At 43.8% G+C, this 20,026-nt stretch overlaps 2 protein-coding genes across 15 annotated transcripts in view; one reads left to right on the forward strand and one right to left on the reverse strand.

Annotated features, from left to right (window-relative positions):
- The window catches only part of LOC111167216 (uncharacterized), a 538,796-nt gene extending 519,616 nt beyond the window's left edge, over window positions 1–19,180 (reverse strand). For 9 of the 13 annotated variants that reach the window (XR_016391420.1, XR_016391424.1, XR_016391422.1 and 6 more), the window contains exons 1-2: window positions 18,392–19,180; window positions 1,709–1,790 (exon numbers count right to left, since the gene is read on the reverse strand). The gene's annotated coding sequence lies outside the window, so the exon portion shown is untranslated. Of the gene's footprint in view, window positions 1–1,708; window positions 1,791–17,461; window positions 17,546–18,391 lie in introns of all 13 variants that reach the window. The other 4 variants (XR_016391423.1, XR_016391431.1, XR_016391429.1 and 1 more) reach the window with 2 other exon arrangements.
- Window positions 18,568–20,026, forward strand: part of PNPLA4 (patatin like domain 4, phospholipase and triacylglycerol lipase) — a 37,596-nt gene continuing 36,137 nt past the window's right edge. The window contains exons 1-2 of one of the 2 annotated variants that reach the window (XM_022559831.3): window positions 18,568–18,689; window positions 19,842–20,026. In XM_022559831.3, the coding sequence (XP_022415539.2) occupies window positions 19,847–20,026 (180 nt within the window). In that variant the 5' untranslated portion in view covers window positions 18,568–18,689; window positions 19,842–19,846. The remainder of the gene's footprint in view (window positions 18,690–19,841) is intronic. The other variant, XM_022559833.3, reaches the window with a different exon arrangement.

Raw genomic sequence — 20,026 nt, forward strand, 5'->3', positions numbered from 1 at the left:
ACTCTGGAAGTCTCTGGTATACACAGCAAACCGTCAGACTCTAGACAGATGCTCAGCTGGATTTAGAAACCGGGGTGAGAGCAGCCTTGCAGATGTGCTACGCGAATGTGCCTTCGAGGCAGAACCTATTGGGTTGGCCAGAAAGTTCGTTTGGGTTCTTCCGTAACATCTTACAGAAGACACCTAACGAACTTCTTGGCCAACCCGATATTTATCACCTGCAAGGAGCACACTTAGTTGGCAGCCTCCAGCGGCAGCCCCCTGGGGTCTGCTCCCGTGTTTAAATGGAAGCCCCACACTCCGGGCGGAAGCCCCCAGCCTCTCCCCATTGATGGAGTATGGTCATCAGTACGAGGGTCTGGCCACTTCTGCCCAGTGCCTTGCTACTCGAGGGCCATCCTTGCACTGGAGCTGCCGCTGGACCAGGAATGCAATCTGTGGTTCTTCGTCCTCCATCCCCCCTTTCACAGTATCCGGTTACACTGGGGTATAAAGACCTTCTGGTGAAAAATAACACAAAGCACCCCCATACATGTCTAACAACCCTGTCGAGGACGGTGGGGTGGTACCCTATACAACTGAGAAACAATGAAAACAATACAAAACGTTTTGTTCCAAAATTGTATTATTTCATGACTTTCTAAGAGGTTATTTGGAAAGCTCTATGGAGTTAGAAAATATGTCTGACCTGTCTCTCTAATGAAGTGCCTACAACATGAGGCTTAAAAAAAAGTGATTATGGATCATGTTCTATGCATGTCATCTTTGTTTTGCAAATTAAATTTGTTATGCCACATGAGCTCAAAGATATGAATATTTTAATAATGCCAGATCTATAAATTGCAAGAAAAATGAATTAGAATTTTAAAATGCATTCAGTTTCAAGGAATTGGATTTCTTGAGGCTATATTTTTCACCTACAGAGAAAAGGTATTCTAAATTACTGTGTTTCCATTTTAACCATGTTATTTCATTCTCATTTTGGTAATTCATATTTTTCAACATAATGAAAACATTAAAAACAAGCAAAAGCTAAATGGTAAACTATTTTAAAATACTAGTTGGACCTAGTCATCTAAATGTTCTTAACGTTAATATTACTATGGTTAAGGGTAATAACAATAAAATAGTTACCAAGTGACAAAAGGTATTCTATACTCTTTGCATGTATTAATCCATTTGGCTTCAGAAACATTTTATATTTTAAGTATAATCATTACCTTCTTATACACATTGACAAACACTTTATAGGTTATTTGATCTGGTAAATTATGTATTTTTAATGTTAGTATTGTTATGGTTGAAGATAATAATTATGCAATAGTTAAACAGTTCTTACTATGTAACAAACAAAGTTCTAGGCTCTCACATATATTAACTCATTTAGCCTCATACACATTCTATAATTTAGGTGTAATCATTACCCATGATGTATGAATTAAGGAACTGAAAAACAGAGAGGTTAAGTAACCTCCCCAAGGTCACACAGCTACATGTGGTACACCCTGGATTTGAACCAAACAGTCTGCATGAACCAGGAAAAGAAATGCCGACTTACCTTAAGCCACATCAATTAAACTTTCAGTCTGTGTGTCTGTATATAAATGCACATGCAAACTGAGTAATTTTAAATCAAACTGATTTGACTTCAACAAATGCATCTGAATTTTAAAATCCAAACGAGTATGGTCTTTGCCAGAGTACTCACCCTGAATATCCGAGGCAAGTTCAGTGTGCTTTGGCAGCCGCCTCTCTTGTTCAAATGAGTCTCTCACCTCGCGGAAGAGCTCCTGCAAGTGATGAAATGAATCAGCAAGCTCCACAAGAAAAGCCAGCTCAGCACTCAGACCTGTCTGGCTCTAGGCCGGAACTAGAATTTTCCAGTTGTGCATCAATCATTTTGTCAGACCTCTTGCACAGTCAATCATCAGTAAATAGTCATTAAGTACCTAGTGTATGCCGTTCCCTCAGCTAAATCCCAGAGCTTTTAAAAGGTAAGTATGACTCTACTGAACCAGCAGTATTCACAGAAAAAGAATCCAATTTATGTCAAATATTTATCATTTGCCCCTCTACGGGATAGTCAGTAAAATACCCTAAACTTTTGAAGACGATTCCAAAAAAAAAAGAGCTGCCTGCCTTTTCTGTGACTATGATGCAGTCCTGATCATGTACTTTTTTCCAGTTTTACTGAGATAGAATTGACATAGAGCACTGTGTAAGTTTTAAGATGTAGAACATAATGGTCTGACTTACACACATCATGAAATGATGACAGTATGTGTAGTGAAGATGCATCATCTCATATATTAGATACATTAAAGAAACAGAAAAAATATGCATTTTTTCCTTGTGATGAGAACTCAGGATCTATTCTCTTAACGATTTCATATAAAATGTGCAGCAGTGTTAATTATCTTTATTATGTTGTACATTACATGCCTATTACTTATCTTACAACTGCAAGTTTGTACCTTTCCACTGCCTTCATCTCATTCCCCCTCTTGTCACCCCCCACCTCATAATCACAAATCTGATTTTCTTTTTTTTTTTTTTTTGGCAAGTTAAGTTTTATTTGGGGTGAAATGAGGACTGCATCCCAGGAGACACTGTTTCAGATAGCTCTGAGAAACTGCTCCGAAGAGGCAAGGGGGGAGCCAGGCAGTTTTGCAACAAAGGGCAGGTAGTCTGAATGCCATAAGATTATTGTTAATTAATGAAAACCAGACATCTCAAGTTAAAGAATTTAGGGCTTTTCTATGTATGGGAAGATGCAAGAGTCTGGGCTCACTGAAATCCTTCCTTTGATATGCACCTTAGCTATTTAGGGCCAGTATCCTGTGTTTTCATATTCTGAGTTTCCTCAGGGCTCACCGCGGGGAGTGGCTGCAGTCTGATGGCTGCTAGATGGCAGGTATTCTTTCCTTCCTGAGTTCCCTCAGGGCTCACCCTCTCACCTGGCTGAAATCACTGATGACTGTGACATCCTTTGTTTACTGATATGGCAGGAAATATCCGATTTCTCAAATCATCCTCTTGGTCAGGAATTCGACCAATACTTGGGAGACATGCATGACCAAATTTAGTCCCATGGTGCTGGGAGGCTCATCCCAGATCAGGAGAAAACTCTTGTTGATATGCCATTCCAGGTGCTAATTTCCAGATTAGGCCCTGTTGATAATTAAAGATTCTCTGGATCCTCTGTTATGATCCAGGAAATGTTCTCCCTTATTGCTTCTTCCCATACCTAGAACCACATTATTACAATTATTTTATAAGAGTCATAGATGTGGTCTATTTCCTCAAGATGTTTAGTCATCAACAATTTTGTTGGAGACCTGGTTACACACTGGGTACTGTTTAAGAGACAACAATCTTATAAAATAGACAGGATGTAAGTAATGCAGCTAGTAGCACTGACAAAGCCATAGTGTAGCAGGGAGACATAAAGCACAAACAATTTGGAAACAAAGAACAAATTAAAACACTGATTAGTATAGCTAGTTGTAATCCAGTCGCAATAAACCATCAAGTCCACAGGAGAGCCAGCTGGAGAAGCCAAATTCTGGCAAGTCTGAACTCTTTCTCTATGAGTCTGTTTGTTCTTGAAGTATAATTGACCTTCAACACTATGCTAGTTCCTGTTACACAACGCAGTGATGTGATACTTCTATACATTTCAAAATGATCACCATGATTAGTCTGGTTACCATCTGTCACCACACCAAGATATTATATAATTATTGACTCTGATGAATGCACTTTTAAACTCTTTACCCATACTGTAAAAATCCACTGGCAGGATACAGATCAGGAGTCATGCTGCTTTAACATGTGACCTGACCCCAGGGACTGGGTTAGGCAGGATTCCACATCACTGGTGCCACCTTAATTTAACGCTTACACTCCTGTCTTGCAATGGCTGGTGTCATCTTTTCTCCCTCGTTAGACTAGCCTACCTGCCTCATTCATTATTATATCCACGGGCCTGTGAAAATGCCAACACACAGAGCACTCACAGGTGAATATTGCTGAAAAAATACATTCATAGATTAAGGAGGCAGTTAATAAACTCTCACAAGACTGTGTGGAATAAAACACTTACTTCAAAGTATGAGCTCTGACGGGTGTTAAAAAAATCTATCATATTACTTTATAGACAGCCTTGCTCTTCGTGCATTTAATACTTCTAGCACTGACACCCATGGCATGTCGTAATTTATAAATTTAGTAAGACACAAGTTCAGACAGCATTGCTAAAGCCGTTGGGAAGACATCATTTAGGTGGTGAAAAAGCCTAGCAAATAATCAAACATTGATATCTAATATAATCTTTCTTCTCTTTATATCATTCACAAAGGGACACTATTATGCGTTAAAATGATTTCACAAGTCTAGGTTATTGATAAGATGTCTGGAAGCAAGATATGCAAACAGGAGTCTTACAAACATTTAATATTAGGTCACTGACTGTATCATCAATTAAGTTATTGGCAGTTACTGGGTTAAATGATCTCATATTGATGGCTTTTTATATAATGTTTCATACTAAGTTTCAGATAGAAATCTCTAGAAAGTAAGTTATACATTACATGTACCTATGTGTGTTGGGAATATACATCATACATATTAATTTTACATGGGTAGTCATTACTTTATCTAAATTTGTATTTGTTTGTATCCTTTAAATTTTCTATGAAGAATATGTGTTTCTTTAGAAATAAGACAAATATTTTATTTCTTAAGAAACTAAACTCTTACAGGAGTAGAAGTAACTCACACTTCTTCTGTGAAATAATGATTCCCCCTTGAGTGTGCGTGTGTATATCCATATACAAACATAGTTCAAAAGCCTATTTTCATGACCTAAAAGTTACATTAGCAATAGCTCTAATTATGAGAGCTCATTAACAGGAAATTATACTAGTTAATATAGAAATTATACCTTTTTTTTTTTTTTTTTTTGCGGTAGGGGGTATGCGAGCCTGTCACTGTTGTGGCCTCTCCCGTTGCGGAGCACAGGCTCCGGACGCGCAGGCTCAGCGGCCATGGCTCACGGGCCCAGCCGCTCCGCGGCATGTGGGATCTTCCTGGACCGGGGCACGAACCCGTGTCCCCTGCATCGGCAGGTGGACTCTCAACCACTGCGCCACCAGGGAAGCCCCTGGAAATTATACTTATTTTTAAAATTTAGTTTTCCTCACTAAAAAAATGAGTTCATAAAGTAGACTCTAAGTAACGGCTATTTAGAACCTCAATGAACATTTTAGATACAAATAAACACAGGAACAGTCTGAACAAGTAACATACTCTATAGCCATTTGACTTTTATTCAGGACAGAACCTAATTCATCTACCTTTAAATCAATCAGTACTCTATAAAGATGAAGGAGGCAAGAGATGAGAGGGACAGAAATGACCATATTAATCTCAGCTTTCTTTTTTTTTTTAACATCTTTATTGGAGTATAATTGCTCTACAATGGTGTGTTGGTTTCTGCTGTATAACAAAGTGAATCAGTTATACATATACATATGTCCCCATAACTCTTCCCTCTTGCATCTTCTTCTTTTGAATGTTTACATATTTGATTTTATATCGGGATTTCAGTCATGTCTCAAGGAAGGCACACAGAGCATGTGTGCCCTTTGATGCATTGTAGACTCAAGTGGACGACGATAACTGAGTCTGAAAGCTGACTGCCTTCTCTTTGGAGGTGATGTGGGGAATGATAAAGCACAGGCAGGGGAGAGTCCGCTGGTTTCTAACTGGACTAGGGCCATGTTAAAGTGAGACCTCCCTGGCACTCCCAACCCTGGGAATTGGGGCTTCTCTCTGCCATTTACAGCATTCTAGGATCTGCGGTGTCTCACTCACATCAGCCAGCAGGGGGCAGCCTGTAGACAGTTATAGAAAACAATAAACTCGGACCATGTGAGGAAACCTATTTTCACATATGGGTCAGTTCCATCTGGCATTACGTTTGTGGGATTTTGCACGTCATCTTGCAGGACGCAGGCCCACTCTTCTGAAAGTCACTCAGTAACTAAAGGCAAACATTTCTGAGAATCTGCTGTGCTTAATTGCTACTATCCCTTTAATCGAGTTCCTTGGACAAAATCAAGGATCAGAAGTTGTCTCAACACTTTGAGAGCAGCCAATGAAAACCCGGGGGGAAGGGAAACTATAAGATAGTGATAATAGTCTCTCAACAATGTGCACTAAAACAACCGCAGTTTACTACTTCCCAGTAAAACAGCTAAGGGTACAGCTTTGCCCTCTGACGAACCTGGGTCTCTTTCCTTTGCTCCCTCTATTTGGCCAGGTAATCTGGGAAAAGTGCTTCAGCGTGTGTGAGGCCACTTTCTCTACCTGCTTCAGAGCATTTATTGTGGAGATGGAGATGAGGAACATAACACAATTAGCAGAGGCTCTGGCACACAGTATGGGCTCTGTAACTATTACCTGATTACTATTAATTATGATTATTCTTCATGCACAGGACATTTAATCCAGGGCAAAGGTGCAGCAGAAAGTGTCAGGAGTATCTGTCCAGCCCACGAGCCTCCAGGCCTTGGCACCCATCCTTCGCCATTCCTCATTGCTTGGACCAGGGATGGATCCTGATACACATTTGGCCAATCATATATTCTCTCTACCGGACACGCAGCCTAGAGGGAAAGGGAGGCTATTCTTTGTTCCGTTTGGCTGAACTGAGGGGCTCCCACGTTTGGTCACATGCACCTTGAGAAGCAGAGAGAGCAGATCTCCTGAGAGGAAGGGAAATAAAAGAGATGCTGCATTAGAATCCACAAGACCCTGGCATTCCACATTTGCAGCAACACGGATGGACCTGGAGACTGTCATACTGAGTGAAGTAAGTCAGACAGAGAAAGACAAATACCATATGATGTTGCTTATATGTGGAATCTAAAGAAACGGTACAAATGAACCTATTTACAAAACAGAATTTGAGTCACAGAAGTAGAAAACAAACTTATGGTTACCAGCGGGGAAGCGGCGGGGGGGGGGGGGAGACGGAGGGATAAATTGGAAGATTGGGATGGACATATACACACTACTTTATATAAAATAGATAACTAATAAGAACCTACTGTATAGTGCATGGAACTCTACTCAATACTCTGTAATGACCTATATGGGAAAAGAATCTAAAAAAGAGTGTATATATGTATATGTATAACTGATTCACTTCGCTGTACACCTGAAACTAACACAACATTGTAAATCAACCAAACTCCAATAAAAATTAATTTTAATTAAAATGTTAAAAAAAAAGGCCCTGGCAATCCAAAGCAGAAGCATGGTTTCCGCAAGCTTTCCCCTTTTTAGTGCCCATCCCCTCTAGACTTCCATCGTTCCTTGGGTTCTGTATTCTAACAATAATTTTCTTTTTCCACATATGATGATTTTTGTTTTTTTCTCTCAGCAACCAAGGGAGTCGTAACTAAGGCAACAAATCTCAAAAACAGAGAATTTTTTTAAACAGCTCATTATTTTATAAGTAGAACCCAATAATCAAGACAGACTCATTTCAGACGTAGCAAAATACTTCTTTTCTCCCCTTTTCCTCCAAGATGATATCTGGGCATACGGGAGAGTATTTCCGAGCAGGGCTAGCTAGATGGGCCCCATGCTCAGAAGGCTCTCACACCTGGTTTACTGCTCTGCTGTCACCATCTTGAAACTCTTAATAATTTTACCTCTGAGCTTGCGTTTTACAAGTGAAGTCTGATGGGACAGTAAAGCGTACACACAAATGAGCAGCAAGGATGCATGCGATGTGCATTTCTGCTTTCCCTTGCCACCGCTCTCTTGCATAGGGCCTGCGGTGCCCATGAACAGGCACAGAATTCCAGTGGACCCGCAACGTGTGGGAGACACCCAGTCTCACAGCCAGCACAAGGTAAGCACGCCACACCCGGAACTGAGCCGGCAGGGGTGCTGCCAGCCTCAAGAGGACACGTTATTCATCCCCACCACAACTTCCTACAAATGCAGAAAGAAGGCACAAGGGTACTAAGAAACACAAATGACCAAGAGAGAACCCTATTACTCCCTTTCTTCCTGAGGTCACTTCCCTGTATTGGCCAATCTCTTAACCTGGAAGTGATGACATAGAAGAAAAGTGAAAGAGTAACTCTAGTTGTTTTCCTTGCAGTCCGTGCACATTGGTCAGGTGGAGAATGACCAACGTGGACTGGTCAACAGGCTGTGCAGAATCTTCTAGACCCCCCTGATGACCAGGCTGAGGCTTATTTTAGCACTGGCTTTCTAAGTGGGCACCTCCGTCACCCAAACCTGCAACATGGCTCTGGTGTCACAGTGGCCAAATTGAGAACTTCTCAAGAACAGTGGTCCTCAGCCCTGGCTACACGTTAGATTCACCTGGGAGCTGTGTCTTCCTAATGATAATATTGATGTCCAGGCTCCATCCTACACGCATCAAAAGGAGCAGAATTAAGACACTGTACTGGTGTACCACAGTTCCCAAGGCTATGTCTGCAGAAACAGGCAGGGCGATCTTTGTCTACAAACCCCAACATACAAACGTGAGAAGTGGGGGATTAGCACACTGATTCTCTACCTCAACACCCCTCCTTCCCTCACTCAGCTGTGCCAGGGGGTGGGATGGGTTTTCCCCCTTTGCTTAGGCAGGGACTTGCCCTAAGTCGTAACCTGAGTCCTCTTCATCCACAGGTAGCCAATCCCAATCAACAGTCCTCGTGCCATCACAGCACCTGACGTGGACGCCCTAGGCAAAGAGGCTGCACCAAAGCTTCAGGCATGAACAGTGCTGCCTCGTGTGAACAAATAGGGAAGGGAAGAGACCCCCAAGCCTGAGACGCGAGAACTTCCATGTTTAACGGTTTGCTGCAGGACGAGCCTCTAAAGTTCCTGGGGTGACGGTGCAGCTGGACAGGATCACTGCTGCCTTCACTTAGCAATGTCTTTATGACAACGATCGTCGTGAACGCCCCGCGAGCGGACATCTCCTTTTGAACATCTGGGGGGACAGTAGAGCAAAGCAGTCAAGGAATGAATCCCGGCTGAGCCAACGATCAGGCATGCGATCTCGAGAAAGTTACTTTGTCTCTTTGTGCCTCATTCAGCCATTGTTGCCACGTGAGCGCCACCATCGGTCGCCCCACAGGGTTCTTAGGGATGTTGAATGTGCATTGGCGCGGGCAAGGCCCCTGGAGGGGCAAGTGCACGTTCAACAAGCAGCAGCGAATGCAAATTTGGCGTTGCTCCACGCCTTTGAGCACAGAAATAGAAACCAAATAAAAAGCACGCCCAGAGAGCCTTTGCGCTGCAGAAAGTATCAGTCACTTGCCACTCTAACATAGAAAGTATAGGGGAAAAAAAAAAGGCCTAAGTCAAATGTCAAGAAAAATGTGTAACTAATAGAAATGCCTCTGATTTCAACAATTACGCGTCAACATCTGATGAAAACACACCTCGGGTGGGTGGCCCATACAAGTGGGGTCACTGAAATGAAGTCTACGTGGTTACGAGATCCTTCTCACTCAATATTAAGCAAAAATGTTACTTTAGTTTCTTTGCTAACTGAAGGAAAATAACCTTTACACTCGTCTGCGTTCACAGAATGCTGAAATAAAGTTAACTTATATTTTAAATATTATCTTGTGAATGCTTCTGTACCCTACAGAATCCAAATTTTTTCCATAATACAACTGGGAAAATGGGGTCATGTTGGTGATGAGCTGATTTTCTAAAACTTGGAGTATATGAGAAAAGTGAATTAAAAATAAAATTTGGAGTATACGTGCATGAAAAAACAGGAAAATTAAATTTCAGAATTACAAAGACCTTTTGGAGAGCCCTGAGCTTACAATTTTACTTTTCCAGCTGTTTTTTAAGTGCAACGTGGCCATGCAGCTACTCCAAGGACTCTGTTAGGAAAAGTTTACTTGCTGACAATGGCCCTTCAAAAGCATGCTAAGAGTGCAGTCGTGCTCCCTCAAGGGGAGAGAGTGAATAAAATACGGGAAAGTTTGGCGCTTAAAATGACAGCTTAAATAGGGCTCTCTGGCTTCAATGTGGGGATTCAGAAATACAAAACTAATGTTAGGCTGGAGGTAGACTTCCCCAAGCAAGGAATGCTGTTGAAATGACTTTGAACTTGCCATCTCTTTTATTCACAGAGAATGAATTCTGTGTGTTCATTATTTTAAATATATCTGCCTACTGGGAAATAGCACAGTTCATCAGAACTTGCGATTTTTTTTTCCCCCCAGGAAAAACGGAATCAGTCCATACGATTCAAGAAGTACGGCTCCAAAATACTACCACATTCTAACAGTCACTACTCTGCCGCTAGTTTTCTGAGAATTCAAGTCCTAACAGAAGATTCTGAAATTACAGCTGTCTTTTCCATGTCAGCCTGGGTCCTTTCAAACTTTCTCTGACCTCCATTTCAGACTTCTAACCAATTTTACCCATTCATTTTGTAGCTTTGTGAATAGGGAATGTTTCTGTGTATAGTTTGCTATAACACATCACTTTTGTCTTAGAAATTCTGTGAAGATGTAAAGAATGATTTTGAAAGTTTATGTCAGTGGTATATTTCTTATGGTTTTAAAATCAAGTATGAAACACATTAGTGGAGACTCACTAAATGGTGACTCTACTCTCTTCCCAAATGCTCAGAAGTAAGGGATGATGGGAGGACCTTTGAGATCACTTCCCACTCTACAAAATGCTTTTGGTAGAAGGGCATCATCATTATTGTCACAGCTGTTAAAAACAAACATTTATTTAGCCTCTACTTCTCTGACCCTATGTGTAGGATAAGAACCTTGGTAGCACTCCAAGAACCACAGCTCCCTACATGGAAATTTATCACAGGGAAACATTTGCATCCATTTACACCGATTTGGTGAGCAACAGTCTTGTACCATCTCTAATATCCAAAATAGCTCATATAATTCAAAAAAGGCAAACAAAACTACTGATTAATTCAATGGTGAACATTTATGCCAAGCAGCATGTACTGTTCACCTAAACATACCTAAAATCGCAACCAACTTTTCAACGCCCCAAACATCACAGTCGTGTTCTTATTTGTTTGGGGAAATGCTCGCCAGATGAATACGTATCATGAGGTTTTATACATCGAAAAGACTGAATTTCCCTGTCTTATATAGAGATTATAGCTGCATTTTTGCTTGTTTAACTCAACAAATATTTATCAGGTACTGCAGTGGATGTGTTGGTTTAGGCTTGCCCAGCTGACTCCATCTGGACTTGGCAATGCTTCCCTTCATTCTGTCCATCGTCTGCAGTACTCGCTCCCCCGTTCATGGGCTCACATCACTGTATCACCATTTGCTGTTCACGCTGACTCTTCCAGGGACACGCATGCGACAAAAATAGAACCAGCAGGAGTCTTTTTCTAAGTTTGAGAGGTGGGTAGTGAAAGAACTTTTCCACTGATATGCTGAGAGTCTGTGAGGCTGCCAGCAGCCTCCTGGGGATGTCCGGACTGCAGAATGAAACTAAGATGAGAAAAACAGGAAATGGCACAATGGTGGCCTTCCAGCACCCACTGCATGCTTGATCCAGCCATCTCTACAGTTAGTCCTACCTCTAAACCTCCCCATATTTGATATTTATCCATTTTGGCTGCGCTGGGTCTTAGCTGCGGCACTCGGGATCTTCGTTGCGGCATGTTTAGTTGCGGTATGTGCAGCATACGAACTCTTAGTTGCGGCCTGCATGTGGGATCTAGTTCCCTGACCAGGGATCGAACCCAGTACCCCTGCATTGGGAGCATGGAGTCTTACCCACGAGGGAAGTCCCTGAACCTCCCGATATTTGAACTAGCACATTCTTTTTGCTTAAGCCAGTTAGATATCTGAAACATACACTAAAGATTCTCAACTCATATAAACATTTAGCTACCTTCTAGATGCCGGCAAAAACCAAGAAGTAGAGACACTCCCTGGTGGCGCAGTGGTTAAGAATCCACCTGCCAATGAAGGGGACAAGGGTTCGAGCCCTGTTCTGGGAAGATCCCACATGCCGCGGAGCAGCTAAGCCCGTGCACCACAACTACTGAGCCTGCTCTCTAGAGCCCGTGAGACACAACTACTGAGCCCAAGTGCCACGACTACTGCAGCCCGCACGCCTAGAGCCTGTGCTCCGCAACAAGAGAAATCACCGCAACAAGACAAATCACCACAACGAGAAGCCCGCGCACCACAACGAAGAGTAGCCCCCACCAGCCGCAACTAGAGAAAGCCCGTGTTTAGCAACAAAGACCCAACGCAGCCATAAACAAACAAATAAATAAATAAAATCCAAGAAGTACAAGACAGTTCCAGCTCCAAATCAACTCTGAACGCAGAAGGTGGAGGCAACCGCATTCCTAACCAGAATGAAAGGTGAAAAATACTATCGCAATGCCTCAAGCATGGTAACAAAGAGAAGGGTGTGGTTAATATTGACAGAAGGTGTTTGAATTTAATCCAAAAGGACATACTGAGACAAAAGAGTTTTTTAGGCCCAGAAGAATAAGTAGAACTTAATAGAGTAGAAAAATGTGTAAGTACATTCCAGTAAGAAAAAACAGTGAACTAAAAATGGACAGTTTATCCACTAAGATTTTTTTCTTTAAATTTTCTAATGCCTACTCCAGTCCTTGTCATATAAACACTAAAGTATATTTAAAGAGTGAACAAAGGCATGAATACAATTGATTAGATACATGATTTATCTGGAGTTAGGACCCTGGTCAATGACATGACCCCCTTCTATAACACTGTTCCTAATGGAAATTATGTTCTCTTTACAATAACCTACTTTATGACACAGCTTCCAGGAAAAGGAGTAATCAGAGTGACTTACTGCTGTAATTGATAAATGCAGAAAGGGTAGCTTGAGTTAATTGCTACACTTGCTTTTTTTCTTTTTTCTTTTCCAGATGCAAACAAGTTTCCTAAATGTTATAAATTTATACATCACATTTATTAAACACTTTTACCACTTTTTAGTAAAATTATAAATGCCTAAATGTGAAAACCAATTACAAATTCTGACCAAAGAAAGGACTGAAGGAATAACAAGATTCTGCGACCCGTCAAGGGCCAAAGAGCACGATCCTGGGCACATAATAAGAACTTACTAGCTCATTAATTCACTTCTGAACCACTGTAGAGGAGGAAGGTCTGTCAGCACCGTTGTAAAAGTTATATGAGATAATGGGTACAAAGGACTGGCATGGAATGGGCCCTCAACAGGTGTCATAATTATTAATAATAAGCTTCCAGCAAATAGGAGTAGATGCAGAAACAAAATACACCAGAATTCTTATTTTCTCCCTTTGAAGTGAGGTGATTAGATAATTGGATGTTTTGGCAATTAGGCTGTTTCTTTTGATGACAGCATCAGTAATGATCAGATCCTGTACTCCAAATTAAAACAGAGTAGTATTTTGGTGAATCTGATGAAGCATACGGCACCAAAGCTGACATTCTGTTTATCACTCAGTGCTATCACTTGTTTGACACGGATATTATTTCCCCAATAATCCCCTCCAGGAAGGTAATTATCTGAAGGGTAACGAGAAGGACTATTCCCGACCATCTGTACCAATTGTGGACCACAAGCGGCCAGGTCAAGGGCAGAGCTGTTTAGCAACAAAGAAAACAGGGCAGAGAGAATACAGACTTTCTTTTATTGGGCTTTTAAAAATATTTAGGACTCCTCTGTCAAGCATTTGGTATCCCACTCCCACCATCACTTCACACCACCAACACCTGGCTACCAAAGATCTAAAACCCCCTTTGTATAAAAGATATCTGTTAAGTATGAACATTTTGAAAGCTTCTCTGCTCTATCTCACACTCATGCAGAATATCAACTGCAAGCACTGTAATTAAGTAATTCTAATACAATAACAGAAACACTCAGAAAATCCTTCTACCTTGATCTCTCAGTTCAGTGTATATTATATTTGGAACCTTTCACATATTAAATTAAAACAAAGCTTATACATACAGGTTACATTTTTTTAATGTTTTTTCTAATAGAAATAGCTTGATATTTAGTTTCTATGCCATGTTAAGATGATCTATAGTGTACACTTTCAGATGTCTCCAATCTCAAGTAAATTACACTTCTTAAGGACGCCTAGCTTTGAATTGTTTTCAAATGTCACCAGTCTGGTTACATACATACATTTGCATATATATACATATATAACAGAAGATATATTACATATATAATTCATATACTTTTCGAAAAAAGTATTCTTCCATTTAGAAGAGAGTCACCCAAGGGACTTCCCTGGCGGTCCAGTGGTTAACACTCCACGCTCCCAATGCAGGGGGCACAGGTTCGATCCCTGGTCTGGGAACTAAGATTCGGCATGCTGCACAGTGCGGCCAGAAAATCAAATGAAAAAATAAATAAATGAACATAATCACAAAAGTACCATCACAGCTCTATGCAAGAAGAGTCACCCAGTTTTACTTCAAGTCGTTGGTTCTTCTAGCGTATTTCTAACAGAGAGAAAACAGGTGCAATGGAAAAGGCCCTTACATTAGTGAGATCTGTTTAGCTTGCAAGATTTAGAAACTCGGTTCTAACTCACTTAAGAAAACAAAGAGCAAACGGTGGGTGCGGTGTGAGAGTGAGCCAGGGGTGGTCGCAGTTGCATCCCCAGGCTCAAGAAATGCCATCACACCTACTGGGCCAGCTTCTCTCCCTCTCTCAGCCCCGACTCCCTCTAAACTGCCTTTATTCCCGGGCTGCCCCTCCACACGGTGGCCTTCGCGACGCCTCCTTAGAGAAAACAACAACCTGTGGGAAGGCATGGAGCCTCCTCTGTGGCTTCACGTGGGACGCTCTACTCCACGACTGCAGAACTGCCTTGCTCAGAATTCTACGGTGGTCTCAAAACAAGGGAATGCTTCAACAAGGCACAGAGGGTGTGGTGACCCGAGCTATCACCTTGAGGCCCCTGCGGCAAAGGGCGCTGCTGTGTGTGCCAACGGTGTGGCCACAATCCTCCGAAATTAGAGGCTGTGCATCTAACCTTTAAAGTGCATCAAGTTCAGCTTGCAGGGCTCTGGGAGGGGGTGAGGAGTTCGTACACGGAGGGAGGGTACGGGTGTCGCAGGGAACGATGGCATGTGCCCCACAGAGCTGTTCACCTGTACTAAGATGCCAAGGTTGGAAAATAAATGCCACCGCGTGGACAGTAGACTGGAACACGAGATTACACTCAGACACTTTGCGATAAGGCTCAGTCCTTGGGGCCGAGGTGTGGCAAGCATCCCTTATCCCTCCCTTACCCCATACCTTTCTCTCTTTAGGAGAATACATGATCAAATCTTGCGGGAGGAAGCTGGGGATGTGGAAAGCCTTGGGCACTTTGTTTCTGTGCCAGCTGCTCTCGTAGGTACCTCCCAGAGCTAAGGGTTTGCTGCCCCCCAGCTCAGTGTGGACATGCACAGCACCCGTGTGTGGCTTTGTACGAGCACAGGATCACACCTCTGCAGTTACACATTGACTGTCTCCTTACCCTCTAGGCTCTAGATGAGGAAGAACTGAATTCCTGTCAACTTTGTGTGCCCTGAACCAGCACTGTGTTTGTTAAACAATGGATACTTAAATGTTCGATAAATGGCTAGAAAATAAACCAGTTCAAAACTAAATTACGGGGCTTCACTGGTGGCGCAGTGGTTGGGAATCTGCCTGCCAATGCAGGGGACACGGGTTCGAGCCCTGGTCTGGGAAGATCCCACATGCCGCGGAGCAACTGGGCCCGTGAGCCACAATTACTGAGCCTGCGCATCTGGAGCCTGTGCTCCGCAACAACAGAGGCCGCGAGAGTGAGAGGCCCGCGCACCGCGATGAAGAGTGGCCCCCGCTTGCCACAACTAGACAAAGCCCATGCACAGAAACGAAGACCCAACACAGCCATAAATAAATAAATAAATACATTAAAGAAAAAACTAAATTACGGGGTTTTCCTGGTGGCGCAGTAGTTAAGAATCCACCTGCCAACGCAGGGGACACGGGTTCGAGCCCTGGTCCGGGAAGATCCCACGTGCCGCGGGGCAACTAAGCCCGCGAGCCACAACTACTGAAGCCCACGCGCCTAGAGCCCATGCTCCACAAGAGAAGCCACCACAATGAGAAGCCCGTGCGCCGCAACGAACACCCAATGCAGCCAAAGATAAATAAAAATAAATTTATAAAAGAAAAAAAAACTATAAATTACTAAGGAAAAAAGAGAGGCAAAACCAGGCAAAAGATTTACTGAAAAATGTTCTGAAAAGGCAATTAAATTACTATATACTCACATCACAAGAGTAATTTACTTAAATCCAACAATCAAAACAAATATTTGTTAAACATACACTATGTGCCAAGTGCCATTCATGGCGCTGAGATTATAAAGACAAATGTGAATGAATCTGATATTCTTCCTTACCTTAGGAAACGGAACCTTTTAATTAGTTGCATTGTGGGTATGACATGGGGTAGAAGGGAGAAAGGAGGAGAGAGTTAAAAAAAAAAAAAGTTTAAATTGTTACATTATGGAGGTTTGTGGACACTTTTCCTGTGACCCTTAAATTTGGCGGGATCTCACTCACCGGCAGGGGTGGTAATAACAGCTGATCTCATCTTTCCTTTAAGCAAAGGATCCCAAAGCCGTGGTGTGCGTCCTGCCTGCCCCAGCGACAAATTTCTCACCTGTCTTCTGAATCAACCTGCTGGCAGTGCCCCAAAGCAGGAAAGAGGTGGCCCTGCCACCACTGCAAATTGTGGCTCTGTGGACCTTGTCTCTCCTTAAATTTTCGATGCCACCGCATCACTTTAAACCAGACCACCCCAGGAGTGAGACCGGGGCTTTGCAAACTTTAGTGTGCAGAGCAATGCCTGGGGATTCTGTTAAAATGCAGACTCTGCTTCAAGAGATCTGAGGCCTGGGATTCTTCCTTTCTAATAAGTTTCCTGGAAGACGCTCTCTTGGGAAGACCACACCCTACCAGAGAGTTAGAAGGCAATGGAAGGATCAAGAATGAACAGCTTGGGCTTCCCTGGTGGCGCAGTGGTTGAGAGTCCGCCTGCCGATGCAGCGGACACGGATCCGTGCCCCGGTCCGGGAGGATCCCACATGCCGCGGCGCGGCTGGGCCCGTGAGCCATGGCCGCTGAGCTTGTGCGTCCCGAGCCTGTGCTCCGCAACGGGAGAGGCCACAACAGTGAGAGGCCCGCATACCGCAAAAAAAAAAAAAGAAAAGAAAAAGAACAGCTTGTCCTTCTATATTTCCTGGATATACACACACTTGCCCTTCCCGTGAGTAAATTCGAATAGTAGTAAAGAATTCAGAGTAATGCAGCTGTGCTATGCATAGGCATTAGGGTGCCTGCAGAAGCAGCTGTCTCAGAAGTCTACTTACAAGAATAAACACGAGATCTCTTCCTTAGTCATGACGTCCAGGGTTCTTGCTTACAGAAAGTGTTGTGGGCCAGAACCCAGGTCACTAGCATCCCAAATGAGGGAGAAAGAAAAAAGACCAAGGTAAAGGCCATCTGGGGAGCTCCCACCCACTCCCTCTCCTGCTTAAGGTAGAGACACGCGTTTTTCGGATTCTCTTTTGTACTTCAGTGAGCGTAAATCTGTCCTTTAACAAGGGGGCCTGGAGAACCCTCAACCAGAAACTCTGCAATTCCTTAAGGCTTGCTTGTTAGGATTAGATAGGGAAGACACTGTTGAGGGAGAGAAGGAATTGTGAGTCCTTTGAATCCGGGAGGGAATGCAAGCCAAGTGGGCCGCCTTAGAAAGCTGCTTCTCAGATCTACCCAGAGCCACTGGTGCTACCAGACGACACAGGCTGGTCTGCTGAAACCCTGCTACGCAGCATGAACGTTACGATTTAGCACCAACTCAGATTTTACCATCCCATTTTGCAGAGAAGTCACCTGGGAAGCTCAGAGAGGTCATATAACCCACCCAAGGCCACACAGTTTAAGGCGGGCTAAGGATGTGAACGCTGCCCAAAGCCATAGTGCGACCTTTCCAACAATGCTTAAGGAAATATCTGAGGTAGTCTTCCAAAAGCTGCGGGGCATTCACTCCCAACGTAGCCCCTAGACCCCGCCCTTACACGGACAGCTGGACCGCCCCGAGGCTGAGGCGGGAGGGAAACCACTGCCGGGGAGCAGCCGCCAAGAAGGCCAAGCACTTCCGGTGCACAGAAAATGAGGGTCGTTCAGGGTCAGCAGACTTGCAGGTGAGGGCCGGCCCGCACGTGGCGTATAGGGACTAAAATACATCCCGAGGCATCCGAAGACAGTATGACTCGAGACGAGAAAGTCTTATCCCTTACCCGCCCTAGTGGACACCAAGGTCAAGCGGCCGAGTGCGCGCCGCCATGCCGAGTCCAGCGGTTTAAGTGGAGCAGGCGGAGCCTAGCGGACGTACGCATCGGCGCGATGACGTCACAGACCCGCGCGGGTAGTCCGGCCTCAATCCCTTCTGCGGAAGCTTCCTGGGCGAGCGTGGTCCGGCCCTGATAGGCAGGGCCCGGTTGAGTGACGGACCGGCTCCGCCTTCCGGATAAGGGACGGCGGGCTGGGAGTGGCGGGGGACGAAGTTCTACACGGAAGTGCCTCAGACCTGCATTGGTAGGGCGGAGCGCGGGGCGGTCGAGGGGCAGGTTCTGGCCCTCCGGAGGTGGCTCCCGGGGGAGTGGGTCCGCGTAGGCGTCCCTGGGGGTGTTGCAGCAGCGACCCTCGTCCCGCCACCCCCAGACCACAGGATAGGGGGGGCACTGGGCCTGCGTACGCTGGGTCGGCCCCTCTGGAGACCCATCCCCTTCTCCCCTCTCCAGTCTGAAGAAATTAAACCCAAACCGGGGCTCGGCTGCACCGATTGCGCCTCCTTTCGCACAGGGCCTGGCTCTGCGCATCAGAACGAGTGTTTTCGGTTCCTAAATTCCAGGCCGGGGCCAAGTGCCTAGTCTGAAGGTCCCGGAACCCCCGAGAAACCCCTGAGGGCATCCAGGGGGAGCAGTTGGGGGGGGGCACTGTTTTATACACGTGGTGAAATCGTTCCCCCTGAAGTTTCATGAACTATAGTTTCATTGTTAGATTTGTTGCAAGTATCAGGTGTTGCAGATGTCGTTTCTTTGAGCCTCCAGTTGCCCTCGCCAGTCATGACCTCAGTTTGTCTTGAGAAACTTGGCTATGAAATACACTGCATCGTTGAATAATTGAGTATTGCATTATTGAATAATTGAGAGCATCAGGTTAAAAAAACAAAATAGCAACAAAAAACGGATGCTCACGATGGAAACGGTGGGGAGTCGAGACATATGTTTTAAATTCACTGATGCACTCGCAAAGAGCAAATGTGTCTTTCATTTGAAGTTTGCTACCTTCTCTAATGATTTTACCAGTAGCCCACACCCCCAAAAGTTTCAAAAGGTCAAGAAAAAAGGACCAAATGCCTTGCCAATGGCAATTTAACCGTTTAGTTTTTGTCATGTAATTAAAAAGTAGGTTGCATAGTCTATGCACTGAACAAATATAGACTGTTGTCGTTTTTTTTTTTTTAATTAATATGATTGTAGTGGGTCAAGGTGAGAGAGGGAAAAGTTTCCTTGAAAGATTTGGGTGATTAATTAGACTTTAATTGAAAAGATTATGCTTAGAACAGAGAATTCTGTATATAAAAGAAAGCCTTGGAATGATGACTAGCATAAGAGTACACAGCATGTGGAACAAACTATACCAACTTAACGGGCATTTTTGGGTTTTGTGTCACCAATTTCACAGCTAGAATGAAGCACATCAACTTGTCCTTTGCAGCGTGTGGGTTTCTGGGCATTTACCACTTGGGGGCAGCATCCGCACTTTACAAACACGGCAAAAAGCTCCTGAAGAATGTCAAGGCCTTTGCCGGGGCTTCTGGGGGATCCTTGGTTGCTTCTGTCCTGCTAACAGCGCCACAAAAAATAGAG

This window comes from Delphinapterus leucas, chromosome X (genome assembly GCF_059928025.1).
Source record: "Delphinapterus leucas isolate spDelLeu-1000000601 "Yukka" chromosome X, BTC_Dleu_Yukka2, whole genome shotgun sequence".
Lineage (NCBI taxonomy): Eukaryota > Metazoa > Chordata > Mammalia > Artiodactyla > Monodontidae > Delphinapterus > Delphinapterus leucas.